Below are 16451 nucleotides of genomic sequence, written 5' to 3'. Positions count from 1 at the left end.
TCATCATTCTACCACCATCTGAAGCTTTTCCTATACTGGACCAGGAAGCGAAGACAGTCTCTCGTGCTTTCTACGCCGACTGGATCTGCCGCTTTAGCATATCGCGGCTCGTCATCACCGATCAAGGTCGGCAATTCGAGTCATACCTTTTTTAATTGCTTAGCCGATTAACCGGCACCTGCGAATGGTCGCTTATCATCTGCAAGTAAACGGCACGGTGAACGACTTCGCCGCCATCCGATGCCAGCAAGACGTGGATGCAGGTTCTGTCTGCCGTCCTCCTAGGCATACGAGCCGCGTGGAAGGACGACCTCATAGCAACCTCGGCAGAACTCGTTTACGGTGAATTTCTGCGTTTACCTAAAGAGTTTTTCACCTCAGACGAATTCCAGAACGAAGATCCGGCGTTTCTTATCAGGCAGCTGCGAGAATACTTGCAACAACTAAGACCAGCAGCCATCACGCGACATGGCACAGCAAAAACTTTTGTTTTCCAGGACCTGGCAACATCGGAGCATGTTTTCGTACGTCATGACGCTGTAAAAAACTCGCTTCAGATTCCATACGACAGACCGTTTCAAGTTTTTAGCCGCAGCGACAAAATATTTATTGTCAACGTGCACGGCAAAGACACGACGGTTTCCATCGACAGGCTAAAACCTGTCTATACCTTGGAGGAAGGCAACTTAAGCCACCAACCGCTTTCAATGACACCAACACCGCCACTTCCATCCAACATGCCCACCGAGCAAACACCGACACCACCAACATCCCAGAGGCAGAAGAGCCAACAAGCATCCAACCAGAACGCATGGTCGGGGATAAACGTAGAGATACAAGGTCGATATGATAACAGAGATATTGATTAAGATAAAGATGAACAATAGGGATATATCCATTTAGTAAGACATAAAATCAATAAGACAGAAACTAAGTTAGAGTCGGACATTAAGAATACAGATAAAAATAAAGTGAGAGTTTAAACCTCAAATTTAGATTCAAATTGATCAAATATAAAATGAAAGAATATGGTAAATTCTATGCGTGTAATTTATATTCAATTAAAGATGAGATATAGATTTATTAAAGATAAAGCATTCTTGTTAATTATTTTTACAGTTATTTATAAATTATAAAATGAAATTAGGGGGTTAGCGAGCGGAGTGAGCACAAAAAAGTCACCTTAGTTCCGCTTCTAAGCACAAAAAACGCGGAAATCAATACATGCGTTACAAAAACTATAGTGTGCACCAAGGGCTAAGCAGGTTTTTTGACCTCGTGTGGAGTCTCTGTTGCAGTACTCGTCTATGCGACGGAGTGGCCGTCAACAAGTTAATCTCTCTCCCTCTCTCTTTCTCTCTCTCTCTCTCTCTCTCTCTCTCTCTCTCTCTCCCTCAGGTTGCCCTCTGCCAAGCACTGTACTGTAGCATGAGCATGGACTTAATGTACAGGGTCTCTTTGTAGGAACTCGCAACTGAGAGAGAGAGAGAGAGAGAGAGAGAGAGAGAGAGAGAGAGAGAGAGAGATGTACTGTAAAATAAGCCGGATTACTCCTCGATTGTAATAAGTAAACGAAAGAATGTTGTAATGTACCCAGTAAACTATGTAACGATGATTGGAGTATGAGAAAGCGCATGCGCGTAGGTATTCGTGATTCTTCGCTTCGCGAGTAGCGGCGACGACACGACACTTGAGTACGAGATCGGGAGAGGAGACGTGAAGAGTATTGTAGATAGAACGAGAGACTAGAGTATTGACCATCGATCGAGCCACTAGACCAAGCCCTCCGGTATACAGATAATTTTCCGTGCAGTTTCTTCGCGTCGTTTTTTAGAGCACGAGCTTGCATCGGAACGTGAGGAAGTAGAAATTCATCATATCTCCAGGTAGCAATTTCGTGCCGTGTTTAATACACGAGTTGAAGCGCCGGTTTGTTGTCGGGAAATTCGGCTACGAAACGTGGTATGTGTATTGTATGTGGGAGTATTCGCAGTTTTCTCAGCCGGAGTGTAAAGTCGGGTTGCCTAGAGTCGGAAAACAGTAAAGTCAAAGCTCAGTGTGTTAAGTGCTGATTTCCATTACTTATATATTCCTGTCTCTCCGTGACGAATCTCCTCCGAGGAGAGAGTATCTCATTCGTGCAGAAAATATGACCTGGCGCCCGTATATAAAATTTGGTCGTGTTATAGGTGAAATTATTTAACGTTAATTCCTTTTTCTTAACAATTAAGCACAATGTTACAGTGGCGCTCAATGTGGGGCCCGGTCACAGAAAAGACAGTGAATTTTATGCAAGAGGTGTTGGGTTTGTGGTGAAGTAATGACGACTGAGAGTTCGGTTAATGACACTTTATTATAATAACGTAGGCTGCGGAGCGTAGTGTCTGTTCCGGTTGAAGGCTCGGAGTGTACTGGCGTGGGGAGGTGGCGTGGGAGGCCGCTTGGGTCTGAGAGATTAAGGGATGGGGGAAGGACGAGCGGCTGAGAGAGCCATCTGAGGGGTGTCGGAGGTAGCCGGTTGAGTTGCATGGGGGCGCCAAGATTCAAATCCAACATCCCGCCCGCCCCGTTCCGTGAACGGAATAATTGCCGCCCGCCGTGAGGGCTGGCTGCCCGCCGTGAGGTGGTCAGCATCGAGGGGGACAGAGGTCGGGCGAGAAGATCGTGGCCAACGGGGCCGCATTGGGGGCGTGGCTGCGACGATGGTTCGGCTGCATCACATCAGTGGTTGTCGGGTTCTTGGTCCGCGTCGGGTGTCTGCTGGTCTTCGTGATGGACGGGGAGCTGGATCAGCTTCGCCACGGGCCGCGTGTAATGGTCATTGGCAGTGCGGACGGTAGCCACTCGGACGAGGCCGTCTCGTCCCGGGTGGATCGATGTGATTCTGCCGAGCGGCCACCTTCCGTTGGGCCTGGCGAGGGGAGGGTCGATGATGATGACCATGTCGTCGACCCTGAGATTGGGTTGCTTTCTGGTCCATTTGGAGCGCTGCTATAAGGTGTTTAAGTACTCGCGGCTCCATCGGTTCCAGAAGTGGTCCCACAGTCCCTTGGTCAGGTTCCAGTGCGTGGCATGGTCGAGGGACGCGTCGGCTGCGGAGGGCTGTGGCATTGAGGCGAGAGACCTGCCGGTCAGGAAGTGTCCGGGGGTCAGATCTTCGACGTCGTCGGGGTCGCCGGACAGGGGGACTAGAGGCCGGCAGTTGAGGGCGCTCTCGATGCGGACAAGCAGCGTTGAGAATTCCTGGAATGTCAGTTTGCGTGGGCCGGTAACGCGTCGGAGGTGAGTCTTGGCGGACTTTACGCCAGCTTCCCAGATTCCGCCAAAGTGAGGCGCGGATGGTGGGATGAACCGCCATGTGATGCCTTGCTGTGCGAGGCTGCCCTCCACTTGTCCCCAGTCCATCTCGGCAGCGCGAAGCAAGCGGTTCAGTTCCGCATTGGCGCCTCGGAATGTCGTGCCGTTGTCACTCCAGATCTCCTGTGGCTGGCCGCGGCGCCCTGTGAAGCGGTAGACAGCGCCGAGAAAGCTCTGGGTAGTAAGGTCGCCAACGAGTTCCAGGTGCACGGCTTTGGTGATCATGCAGACGAACAGCGCAACGTATCCTTTGGTGGACCGTATTCCCCGGCCTTTCGTGCACAGTATCTGGAACGGCCCGGCATAGTCGATCCCCGTGCGGAGAAAGGCGGCCGACGGCGTGACCCGGGCTGCGGGCAGCGGGGCCATTGCTTGGGTCTGCGGCCGGGCGTTGGTGATGGTGCAGGCTACGCACTTCTTGATGTGTGATCGCACCTGGCGCCGACGATCCAGGCTCGCTGGATGGCGTAGGAGTACGTGGTCCTAAACCCGGCGTGTAGGCTGCGGCGGTGGGCCCAGTCGATGGTCAGTTTTGCGAGGGGGCTGCGCTCGCACAAGATGACTGGGTGCATCTCGTTTGCCGGCAGGAGCGAGTTGCAGAGTCGGCCTCCCACGCGAAGCAGTCCGGATTCGTCGAGGAACGGGGAGAGCGTTCTCAGCGCGCTGTCCTTGCTGATTGGCCGCCCGAGCTGAAGCTGCCTGATCTCGAGCCCGTAGTCCTGTCGCTGGCTGAGTTTGGCACAGATAAGGGCCAGCTAGCCTCCGCACGTTGAAGCCATTCCGGTCCTTCCCACCACAAGCTGAGCTGGCTGAGGCCTTGGACGTCGGTGCCCCTGGTAACGATGTCAGCGCGGTTCTCGCCCGTTGGGACGTAGCGCCAGCTGATCGTTGGTGCGAGCTCCTGGATGTGGGCAATGTAGTCGTCGACGAAGCTGCTTTCCGTCGGGCTGTCCGATCTCAGCCAATGCAGGACTACTTGCGAGTCTCCCCACATGTAGCAGTTCGACAGTGGGACGTTCAGGCTCGTGGCGACGTAGCGGAGCAGCTTGGCGGCTCTCAGCTCGAGGCGAGGTATGGTCATCCTGGTGGGAGATTTCTCGGCGGGGACCAGGCTTCAGACCGGTGAGAGTTTGCTCTTCGCCCACAGCAGGCTGACCGACGTGGTTTTGCTGCGGGGGTCGGTGGTCCTGCAGTACAGTGCGGTTGCCATTGCGCGTCGGCGAAGGCGTGCAGCTCCACTCGCCGCTGCTTGTCTGCGCCGATCCAGCGGGGGATGATCAGCTTGTCGACCATACTCATGCTCTCTTGAAACTCGAGCCAGCGGCGGGCCCAGGGTTGAGGCATGTTTTCGTCCCAATCGAGTTTGACGCGCCAGAGGTCTTGGATGATCATCTTGGCGACGACCGTGACTGGCGCCAGTCATCCGGCCGGGTCGAAGACGCGGGCCAGCTCCGCAAGTATCGTCCTTTTCGTGAGGCGGTCGTTTCCAGCCGGGCGTGGAGGAGTAAACCTGAAGCAGTCCTGAGTTGGGTCCCACGCCATTCCGCGTTCGTTGGCGGGGCCGTCGGTGGAGTATTGGAGCCAGGTTGGCCGGCGTCGGTCCTCCGTAGCTATGCCTGCAAGCAGCTCTGGAGAGTTGGAGACGCATTTCTTCAGCGTCATCCCGCCGGCATTTAGGAGCTTGATAAGCTGGTCCCTGCGGCGGCACGCGGACTCGACGTCGTCAGCTCCGCTGAGGAAGTCGTCCACATAGAGTTCTCTTTCGACGGCGTCGACGGCTTCTGGCAGTTCTGCACCTTCGTCGTGGCATAGCTGCTTTGAAGAACTCAGGGGAGGACGGGTCAGCCGCGCCGATCTCAAGCTCCCAATCGCGCCGCGTGATGGGGTCCATGTTGAGGCTCGCGAGAGTCACGAACCAGTCATCCCAGTTCGTGCGTCCGAGCTTAGTGAGCTGTGATCGGTACTTCTCCAGCTCGTCGGCGATTCGCTGGATGCCCGCGGCCGACTCCTCTTTGAGAGGCCGCATGCGCAGGATCGCTTTGGATTGGTCCTGCATCAGGACGCGACGTTGGTCATAACGGGACTCCAGTGCCGCCCAGGCTGGCGCAAAACTAGAGCCGGTGATACGGTGGCTATCCAGGGCGGCCTTAGCGTCGCCTTGGACGGCGGCTTTAAGGTGGAACAGGCGCTGAACGTCGTCGAGGCCCGGGTCATTGTGAACCAGGGCTCGGAACAAGTCCCTGAATTCCTCCCAATCTTCGCGCCGCCCGCTGAACTTTGGCACGTCGATCTTCGCTGCTCGGCTGGGGGTTCGGCAGCAGTGAGTTGGTCCATTGGCAGGCGAGGGGGCGTCAGCACGTCGAGGAAGGAGCCCCAGTAGCCCTCGAGCATACGAAGGTTGCTGTCGGCCTGGCCTCTCGTCCAGTCGGCCGTGGGGCGCGCCAGGATCTCCTCCGCCAGTCGCTTGGTGACTTTGCCGAGGGCCCGCTGAGCGTGCGGCGTAATGCCTGAAATTATTGAAGTTTGGAGTTAGCCGACGGGTCGCGTGTGCGACGCCCTGTGACCGAGTGTGCGACGCAGCCGATGTGGCTGCGCGCCGTTCCGTGGCGTCAGTTGGCCGACCGTGTGTTGCTTCAGCGCCAAGGTGGCTTCGCAAAGTTTCGTGGCGTCAAAATGGCCGACCGTGTGTTGCTTCTGCGCCAAGGTGGCTTCGCAAAGTTCCGCAGCCCTGATGTAGTGGGCCCGCCGCCTCGCTGCCACGTGGGGACGCTATCATGGCGTTACCGTCGGTCGGTAAGTCAGTCTCCCGCGCGTGGAGTGGGGACGCTATCAAGGCGGCACCGGCGGTCGGTAAGTCAGTCTCCCACGCGTGGCGTGGGGACGTCGTCATGGCCGCGCCGAGCTCGGCGGACCGGTCCCCCCGCGCGTGGCGTGGGGCCGCCGCCTTGGTGACGCCAGCGGCCGGCGGGACGCTCCTTCGGCGCGTGGCGTGGGAGCGGTCCCATGGCTTCGCCGTAACCGGTCGTATCCCGCTCCAACTAGGTCGGTCTCTCACGCGTGGCGCGGAGATTGCGTTGCTGTTGGCTCCACGCGGGCGCAGTTTGGCGACCCCGCGTGGGCACAGCATTGACAGTTATAATTGTTAGTTTGCTTACTTCCTTCGTTGCTCACCTCGTATTGATTCTCCATCTCGTAGGCTTGAAGTTCGTCTTTCCTCGTGTTTTATCCGGCTCGAAGGACCACAATGTTGGGTTTGGGGTGAAGTAATGACGACTGAGAGTTCGGTTAATGACACTTTATTATAATAACGTATGCTGCGGGGCGTAGCGTCTGTTCCGGTTGAAAGCTCGGATTGTACTGGCTTGGAGAGGTGGCGTGGGAGCCCGCTTGGGTCTGAGAGCTGAAGGGATGGGGGAGGGACGAGCGGCTGAGAGAGCCATCTGAGGGGTATCGGAGGTAGCCGGTCGAGTTGCATGGGGGCACTAAGATTCATATCCAACAAGAGGGAAGTGCGCATTCCGACCACGTGCAAATTAAATTGCACATAATTGTTACTCAGCCAATAATTTCAGTGACTAAAAGAAAATTGGTGCCGTGTCAATTCGCAAAGAAATTTGTGCCGCGTTAATTCGCAAATTAGTGCTGGAAAGTGTAACAAACTTATTTCGCTGAGCGAGAATACCTTAGACCACGCGGAGATAGCCGTGTGAGCCTAAAACAAGGGTTCTCAAAAGTGAATTCATGGTTTACCGGTACGCCTCGCGACTTGAATACGGAGTTAAATAAACTTTCTAACGTTCAACTATAGTCATAGAAATTTTTAAAAGGATATGTTGCAATGTTCATTTAATTTGGTCCTCAGTAATATTTAATTATTCTATGATGAAATTAAAATTAGAGCTTTAATTTATTACATTCATGTAATTTTTATCGACTTATTTATTGATAATCTTAAAGTAAAGTATAGAGTCCCTGGTAAACATTTTCTCCTTAATAATGGCTAATCCACGAAGTGACAGCCGAATTTGATATTTATAATAGCATATTTATTTTTGATTAATTTAAAAGATTTATTTATATCAATATATATTTCTAATGAAGATGAACTTTATTTTAAAGTTACTAACTAAGGTGGACAGAAAAAATGTCCATGATCTGAGATAGGATTAGTCAGTATTAAAATCCTTATTTTATTATTAAAATTAAAAAATGTATACATTTCAGGTGCCGCTTGGAGCTGGAATTGCTTTTGCCCATAAATATCAAAATACAGGTGGTGTATGTCTTGCTTTATATGGTGATGGTGCTGCAAATCAAGGTCAAATATTTGAAGTTTACAATATGTCAAAATTGTGGAACGTCCCATGCATATTTATATGTGAAAATAATGGTTATGGTATGGGCACAAGTGTAGATCGAGCTTCAGCTAGTACTGAATATTATACCAGAGGAGATTACGTCCCAGGAATATGGGTAAATACTGATCAATAATGTATATTTTTTAAACATCGCTAAAAGCGAACTCGGCTAAAAATGATCATAGGAGTACTCATATGAGTCCTCGTATGATAATCATCTGATATTTCGACCAAATTCTCATATGAAAGTCAGATGATAGTCATATGATATATTGCGAATTCTCATAAAAATAATCATACTACGTACTCTATCGCTCTCTGATATTTATTAGATGTCTTTCTTTATACTGGTAATTCGTAACTTGCTTATAGAAGTTATTTTTACATAAATATTATAATGAAAAAAGTCCAGTCTTGTGGAGATTTGAACCCGGAACCTCAAGATTATGAAGCAAGCGTTTTACCACTATGCCATCGCGATCTCTGATGTCGATCACTTTAGTAGAATCAAATTGTCATAACTTTCACATCCTTGTATGCTTTATTTGAAATACACCTATTACAAGGTAAAATGTTGGCAACTATAAGTTTGGTCTCCACCCTGGTAGAAAATAACCCAACAGATGATTATAGTTGGCCAACGAACCTGGTAAAAACGTCACTTTGACCATCAGTTTACCGTTGATAAGCATTTCTATCAGTGCATCTTCATAACTTTTTACATTTGTACAAGAATTCTGCTCTAATTTCTCCTTCAAAATTTCTGTGTATGCTTATAAATATACGTTAATGAATGTAGTGAAATCAGTTTTATATATGTCAAGCATCAAGCCTTAAATTTCAGCAGGTGAGATACGATCAGCTGACTAGTGGACCACTTTTAGCTCAATACGACGCTTTTCTGGCTGAACATATATCACGTTACGGAAATCCAGGTAAAGGACACACAATTTATTTATCATCTACAATTTGCGATAAGTTCATTGAGTTAATCGCAAATGAAGTATCAAAAAAAAAATGTATGAAGAAATAAGAATTTCAAAATATTTTCCAATTGTTGCTGATTCTACACCAGATTTGTCACACATTGATCAGCTAACATTAATCGTACGTTATGTAAGGCCTGATGGTTCCCAGTGGAGAGATTTTTAAAATTGCTACCGAATGTTGGGCACAAAGGAGTAGAAATAGCAGATGGAGTTTTTGCTACTTTGAAAAATGCTAAAATCGATATTATAAACTGCCGTGGACAGTCATACGACAACGCAAGCAACATGTCAGGCATTTACAATGGAGTGCAAGCCAAAATAAAAGAGATTTGTCCATATACGGAATATATACCTTGTTCAGCATATTCGCTGAATTTAATAGGTATCTGTGCAGCAGAAATATGTGAAGAAAGTTGTCATTTTTTAAATATTTTCCAAGAGTTACATAATTTGTATTCTTTATCGACTCAACGTTGGCAAATATTGCAAGATTAATGTGATTAACATAAAGAAGACCATTTGGATAAATTGCAAAAATCGAGTAGAAGAAAGACCATAAAAACTTTATCCACGACGAGATGGTCGGCTCATCATGATTCATGCGAAAGTTTATGTTTTGTTTGATCCAGTAATTAACTCATTAGAAGAGATTGAAAATGATGTAATGCAAAAGGCATTAGTTAAATGCCAAGCTAAGGATATTCGCCTAAAGCTGAAACGTTTAGAAACCGCATTCATGTTATGCTTTTGGGAATTTTTACTCAACAGGATCAATGCTGTTAGTTAACAGCTACAAGCTGAAAGTATTGACATTTTCACTGTAGTTATTTTATATGATGGATTAGAAAAGAAAAAAGTTTCACGAAATTCGAAAATCAAGCTTTACATTTCTCTAAAACAAAAGAATACGAAGAAAGGACTAAGCGAAACAAAACAAGAACAAGACATTTTGACGAATCATCTACAGAAGAAAGTGCATTTAATGCTAAAAATCATTTGCGAATAAATGTTTATTATATAATCCTGGACAGCTTATTAAATGAATCAGAAAAACATCGATCAGCTTAGAGAACTTTTGCAGAGAAATTTGGATTCTTGATTAAATTGAAAGATTTGAGCATAAATAATATTACTATAGGAGCAACTGGTTTATCAGAAAAATATCCAGATGATTTAGAGTCTACTTTTACCAAAGAATTGCATAATTTCAAAGCTCAATGCATGTTAAAGGACTCATATAACAGTGGCGTGAGTAAACAAAAAGAAACATCAATAGATTTATTGAAATGGATAAGAAAAAATGATTTTCACCCGATGTACCCAAATATCGATATAGCTTATCGTATGTGTGTATCTACGGCAATATCAAATTGTTCAGGTGAACGATCATTTTCCACATTAAAAAGAATCAAAAATTATTTACGCACAACTACTAGCCAAGATCGATTGAATGCATTGTCATTATTACATATAGAACATTAAATTTTAGATATGTTTGATCTGAACGATTTAGTAAACAAATTTTCTAAAGATAAATGAAAAAAACTTTGAAAAATATCTGCACTATATTAAAACACTAAAATGAGCAATTATGTAAAAATTCACGGGAACTAGTGAACCATTCTGGGATGATAATTATTTTATGATAGATATATGGTACAAACATAAATACATAACCTACTCAAAAAAAATCAGAATTAAGTACACTTTTTCAATAAAGAATAGTTCACAAAAAGTGACCGGGTTATGAAACATTTTACATAAATCACATATAGGTATAAAATAATGATAAATATTTATATGTATGTGATTCTTTTGGTAGTTGATTAGAAATAAAGTATATGTACACATTATTCTATCAGAAAATGCGATTAAATAGCAATTACAGTATTTCTTAACATTTGACCTTGAAATGACCTTGTGAAGGTCATGAAAAAAATTTTAAATACCGTTTCGGACGTAAAATTTCCTATTCTTTCCGAATCTGCTATCAAAAATAGGGGTTCCTACATTTAAAAAAATTGACCTTCAAATGACCTTGAAATTTGAGTTCAAGGTCAAAACTAATTGCACAAAAAGATGTCCCCCTTGATCCTGGACCACTTTCATCTGAATAATTTTTCTGTTCGTGGCTTAATTTAGGAGTTATTAGACTGGTTTGATTAAAATGGCCCACCCTGTATATCAAAAACACAATAAGATTGGTTTAGATGTGTCGGATGCTGTAAATGATAATCTTTTTAGAGAAATATGGCAAATATGTTTATTTGTATTTATAATCTAAATTATTTTTTAAATCATATGCGCCACATAAATACATATGTATGTTTTACATATATCATTAGTAGTGATCTTGAGATTCGGTCCAGATGAAAGGTATGCTGCAAATAATCATCTGTGCAGATACGATCTTGTTTTTCGAAGATATTTGTTTATGAATGTGAAATTCATTTCATTTCACAAGACGCAATCTGCAGATTTGGTACAGATGAAAGAGATGCTGCGAATAATCATCTGAGCAATTATGATCCGGTTTTTTAAAGATATGTGTTTGTGAATGAGATATGACGACTGCTCTATGTATTCACGCATATCACAAGACGTAATCTGCAGATTTGATCCGGTTGAAAGGGATGCTGTGAATAATCATTCGTGCAGATACAATCTTATTTTTTGAAGATATTTGCTTGTGAATGTGAAATGACGCATGCTCTATGAATTTACGCATTTCACAAGACGTAATCTGCAGATTTGGTCCGGTTGAAAGGGATGCTGCGAATAATCATTTGTGCAGATATGCCTGTTTTTGTAAAGAAGCCTGGAAATGATACTATTGTAAATGATTATTTATATTAATATTAGTTGTAAATTTGCTCTCTGAATTTCACAGGTTGGAGACTGTCGTTAATTATTAAATGTTGTTACGAGTGAAGAGTGCAACGAAAAGGGACGGACCCCGGGCTTAAACCGGGATCCTCTGGCTTGCAAGGCAGACGTTCTGTCGTCGCGCCACGACCGCCACCGCATTGAACTCTTCTACTCGTCTTCTTATAGTAATTATAAACCCGTGACGTGTGTACACACGTGACAATGTAAGATTTTAAATAATAACGCCCGCATTACAAATTATTTAGAAATGTGTCATCATATTTAATTTATATAAATTATGATAGTGTTAATATATTGCTACAAAATAAACTTAACGATTACTTATCTAATATTTATACAATTTATTATTAAATATATCTAACATTTGGATTTTGAATATAGTTTCTGATAACTCAGCCAATCAATATGAAATTTATATTTCAGTTATGTATAATTAATGGCGATGACTCAGCCAATTAATATAAATTAATGTTTTAATAATGTATTATTAGTAGCGATTACTCAGCCAAGCAATATATAATTTATATTTTATTAATGTACTATTAATGGAGATAACAATTTACTAATACATACGTTAGATTTCAATAATGTGCTATTAGAAAAGATACCTCAACCAATCAATATATTATTTAAATTTTGGTAATGTATCATTAGTGGCGATTATTCGACCAATCAAAAAATAATTTAAATTTTAGTAATGTACAATTAGTGGAGATGACGCAGTTTTTAGTAATGTTTTATAATTAATATAATTAATTTCTGAATATTTTAGAATAGACTATGTTTTTTGTGTAAATTTTCATTTCGTCGCTTAATTTTCGTTTTTTACATTCGTTATTTATAATATTTTTATTATCTTTGTATGCAGATTTATCATTTAAAAATTTTAAATTTCTCTTTTGATGTTGTTCTTAATAATGCAACATATAACTGACCGTGACTAAATACTGGAGTGGATAAATATAAGCCAACTTTGTCAAACGATTGGCCTTGAGATTTATTTACTGTCATAGCAAAGCTAAGTCTTATTGGAAATTGCCTTCTAACCATACTAAATGGTATTTCATCTAGTGATTTAGCTAAATCGATACGAGGCAATAATACTTGTTTACCGGAATATTTTCCAGTAATAATTTCTGCTGTAAGAACATATTGTTTCATATCTTTAATTATCAATCTTGTACCATTACAAAGACCACAGTCAATGTCTAAATTTCTTAAGCAACCAATTATTGCACCTTTTTTAATATTAATTTATGTGGCAATCCATTAGTTGTTAAGAATTCAAAAATTCTGTAGGTATCGTGTTTGTCAATTTGTCATCTGCGTCACTTTGGATTCAATCATCACTATAAAATATATAGTGGTCTCCATCTATTCTTTCAACTATACTTTCATTTATTTTTAGTACATTAGAATTCAATGGTGCCAATATCACTTTATTTTTTAATGTCGAATCATTAGGATCTTTTTTATGTTCAAAAATTTCTGTCATTAAATCATTTTCACGAATAAATTGTATTGCTATTTCTCTTATATTATTTTGTAATTCATATTAAGTCATATTTCTGTTTTCACCTATGGTAAGTAACCAATTTTTAAATTTATTATCTGGATTTTGTAATTATAGATTCTCACTTAATGATTGTTTTGAAAATTTTGACCATAAAAAACGCCTTTTTAAACATGTTTCAAGGATTTTTGTTTTGTTTCTATGCCGTACTATAGGCCGGGTTTGTCTAAAGTCACCAGATGTTACAATAACTTTCCCTGCAAAAGGAAAGTCATTTTTACATTTATCACGAAAACATTTATCAATTGCTTCAAAAGCATGTTTTGAAACCATTGATATTCCATCCCAAATTATAATTTTGCCACCGTAACGACTGTTCAGTAAGAACAACGGCGTGCCACTGGTAGTTTTGGCGAGTCGGGACTCGTAAAATTGTCGCTTACGCGGGGCACCAGCAAAAACGACCGATCTGATTCTTTAAAACTGCTGAACTCGGTAATTTTGGCGAGTCTTCGTACAATGACGGATTACTGGGGTGAGTTCAGTTAAAATGGCTGTGTTTTTTTTCAGTGTGGTGTTTGCCTACGTATTGGGCGATCATTATTTTTACCACCCTGTTGGTCCGTTCTACTGGGTTGCATTGCGGACTATACGGCGGGGTTTTTCGGTGATTTACCCCGTTTTCCTTCAGGAATTCTTCAAATTCTCTGCTGACAAATTGTCGACCATTATCGCTGACTAGCGTGTTGGGACAACCATGGCGGAGGAAAACTTTTTCCTTGCAAACTGTTCTGACGAACGACAATCAAAAGAATAGCATTTTATCACAGGAGGCAATGCTGTGTAGAGCAAATGTTTAGTTACGAACGACAATCAAAAGAACAATGCTAATTGCCTAACTGATATCGTGACCTGTGATATCACAGCACACATAGTGTAACAGCAACAACATACACTACACCACAAGTACCAGCCAGCACAATAATTTGTATCTGATGTACACACATTCACTCATATACATGTACGCAAATACACATACTCACGCACGTATGCAGATGAAGCATGCTATTTGAATTTCGATATGTACATATTTATTTGAAAACTTTTGAATTTTTCAAGCTCTCAAATTAATTTTCTTCGAGCTTTGATCGATCTCATTTCTCGTCCGTCTGGACATCACAAAACTTTCTCATAATTTATCCGTGAAGATAATTATATTGTTTTCTCTGAACACCTTTCAGAGATATCCAATTCAATATCCTAAATTGGCAGTTATAACTATTCTTTATTAAATTCATTAAATCAAGCTTAATAATAATTATTATTAAAATAATTATAGATCGAACTAATTTTTATTTTCATTCCGTCGAACTATTCATTTTGGTAATTTTGTTAATTTCCAGCTGATTTAAACTTTAGCCAAGGTATCACTTGTTAAATTTACAAATTTTCCATAAACTATCCGTGCAGCGCGACATGATTCAAACAGCGTGCATGCATATATCGTGCATGTATACCAGTAAATTGTAACGTCAAGCTTTCACAATTTTATTAAGTTATACACTAGCGCATTATCAGCCTAAGCGCGGTAGCGATTAAGCTATGATTAGAGAGCAACTCTCACGCTCCCTCTGTCGATCTTAAAGGGACGCCGTAGACACATGCCAGCATTGAGTTCAGTCCGCATCTCTCTCTCTCGCTCAGCCAGTCTTAGACAGATGCGAGCGCGCGCGAGCGTCTATATCATGCTGTCTTTCTCACTCCGGAAAAGCAACATGGTGCCCGCCCGTGTCTCAACGATTTCCCTCTTCACGTGTGTCTTCGCGCACTTGCATACCGTCATCTTGATGATGTCAAGAAACAACCGACGCCGCACGCCACATGCCGATATACACGTCCGAACCTGCTGCTCAACTGCGCGCGATTTCTTGGAGCTTGGCAACGCATATGCTCATGTTCTGACGAAAATTTCGACGAGACGATCGCATATAGAAATAAATACAATTTTTCTGCAACATTCGCGATCGCGCATTTTTCAGAAATCATTATTATTCGAACTTTTCCCTTTACTAAAGTATCACAAACCCATTTTACTTGAGCTGTTGGCCGTTTTTACATTGTCGAACTTGAGAAATCGAGCTGGGTCCATCGTGATCTCGAACAAAAAATATACCGTGCTGGTACTCTTCTCAGCAGACTCTGTTCTTGTCGAGACGCTGTCCACGTTCCATTTCAACTAAGCATACAAAAGTTCAGCAAAGTCTTAGCGCGCAGTGGAAGCGTGCTGGACCCATAACCTGTTGAGACTATAAGGTGCTCGGATCATGCATGCTTGGGAGGAAATAATGTGTACACCGAATTTCACAATAAATCACTATTTATTGATAACACTTCAAGCTAATCATCTGTTGATGATGATACAATCGTAGTCAAGCTATTATAAGATAATATAATTAGGATAAGTAATCGAACAGGCAAGCTGAAACGCGTGTTAACCGCTTGAGTGCACAAGGCGAAATGAGCGCCGCCGCCGCACACCAACATCGGCGCTGGCCGTTTGGCGGCATAGAGAGGGGAGCGTTGATCCGCGTAGCTCTACGTTAGGCCTGCCATCTTTAATCTTTAAATTACATTATTAAATCGTCTCTTAATCGCCTGCGCTTCTTGTTTTTTGATAAGCTGTGCTAGTTGTATAACACTGTTTAGATATCGTACCTTCAAGGCACGCAAGTGGCGGAGACGCACTTCAGCCCTCTCGAGAGACTCACGGTCGTCATTTAGCACTTCCTCCTCCTCGTCCTCCATTTCAATCTCTTCATCCATGTGTGGCTCGAGATCGATGTTTGGTTCGTTCCTAATTGTAGTGGCTTTTGAATCAACGAAGCTTATCTATTCAATACCCGAATCACCAGCAATTGATTCCCAGTCTTCTTAGTCTTCTTCATCCGCACTATCCTCCTCAGCATCCGTCTTTTTCTCCGCCTCTTCTTCAGCATCCAAAAAAAAATACCAAAAACCCACTTTCTCTTCCTCATCCTGGTCTGCTTCAGCTTCCTCCTCTGACAAATCTTTTTTGGCTTCTCTTAGAAGTTGTCAAAAAGCGGCTTCTTTCTGTTCATCTACTTCTCCAAGATTATTTGAAAAAAAAGGCGAGTGACGACAACGTCGAGCTAGCCCTCACGAGCGTTAATTTCGGTACCCCGAGTACGCGCATCTTCTTTGGACTTAGAAAAATTTTTGACACCATTTCGACAGCTCGAGAGTTAATCAAGAACTGTCGATAGTCGTGCTCCTTTCGTCGCACTTTTTCCACCATTTTTCTGTTTTATCAAGATTTAAGATTTT

At 43.3% G+C, this 16451-nt stretch overlaps 1 protein-coding gene across 4 annotated transcripts in view; it reads left to right on the top strand.

The window, feature by feature from the left end:
* LOC100118113 (probable pyruvate dehydrogenase E1 component subunit alpha, mitochondrial) overlaps positions 1 to 16451 on the top strand; it is a 239705-nt gene that overhangs the window by 133119 nt on the left and 90135 nt on the right. For all 4 annotated transcript variants that reach the window (XR_004345270.1, XM_031928166.2, XM_032601916.1 and 1 more), the window contains one exon: positions 7582 to 7830. Coding sequence is in view for 3 of the 4 variants with exons in the window: in XM_031928166.2 (XP_031784026.1) it covers positions 7582 to 7830 (249 nt within the window). In the remaining variant the exon portion in view is untranslated. The remainder of the gene's footprint in view (positions 1 to 7581; positions 7831 to 16451) is intronic.

The sequence above is a fragment of the Nasonia vitripennis genome (genome assembly GCF_009193385.2).
Source record: "Nasonia vitripennis strain AsymCx chromosome 4 unlocalized genomic scaffold, Nvit_psr_1.1 chr4_random0004, whole genome shotgun sequence".
NCBI classification, from domain to species: domain Eukaryota; kingdom Metazoa; phylum Arthropoda; class Insecta; order Hymenoptera; family Pteromalidae; genus Nasonia; species Nasonia vitripennis.
This window is presented reverse-complemented; position numbering and strand designations above follow the sequence as displayed.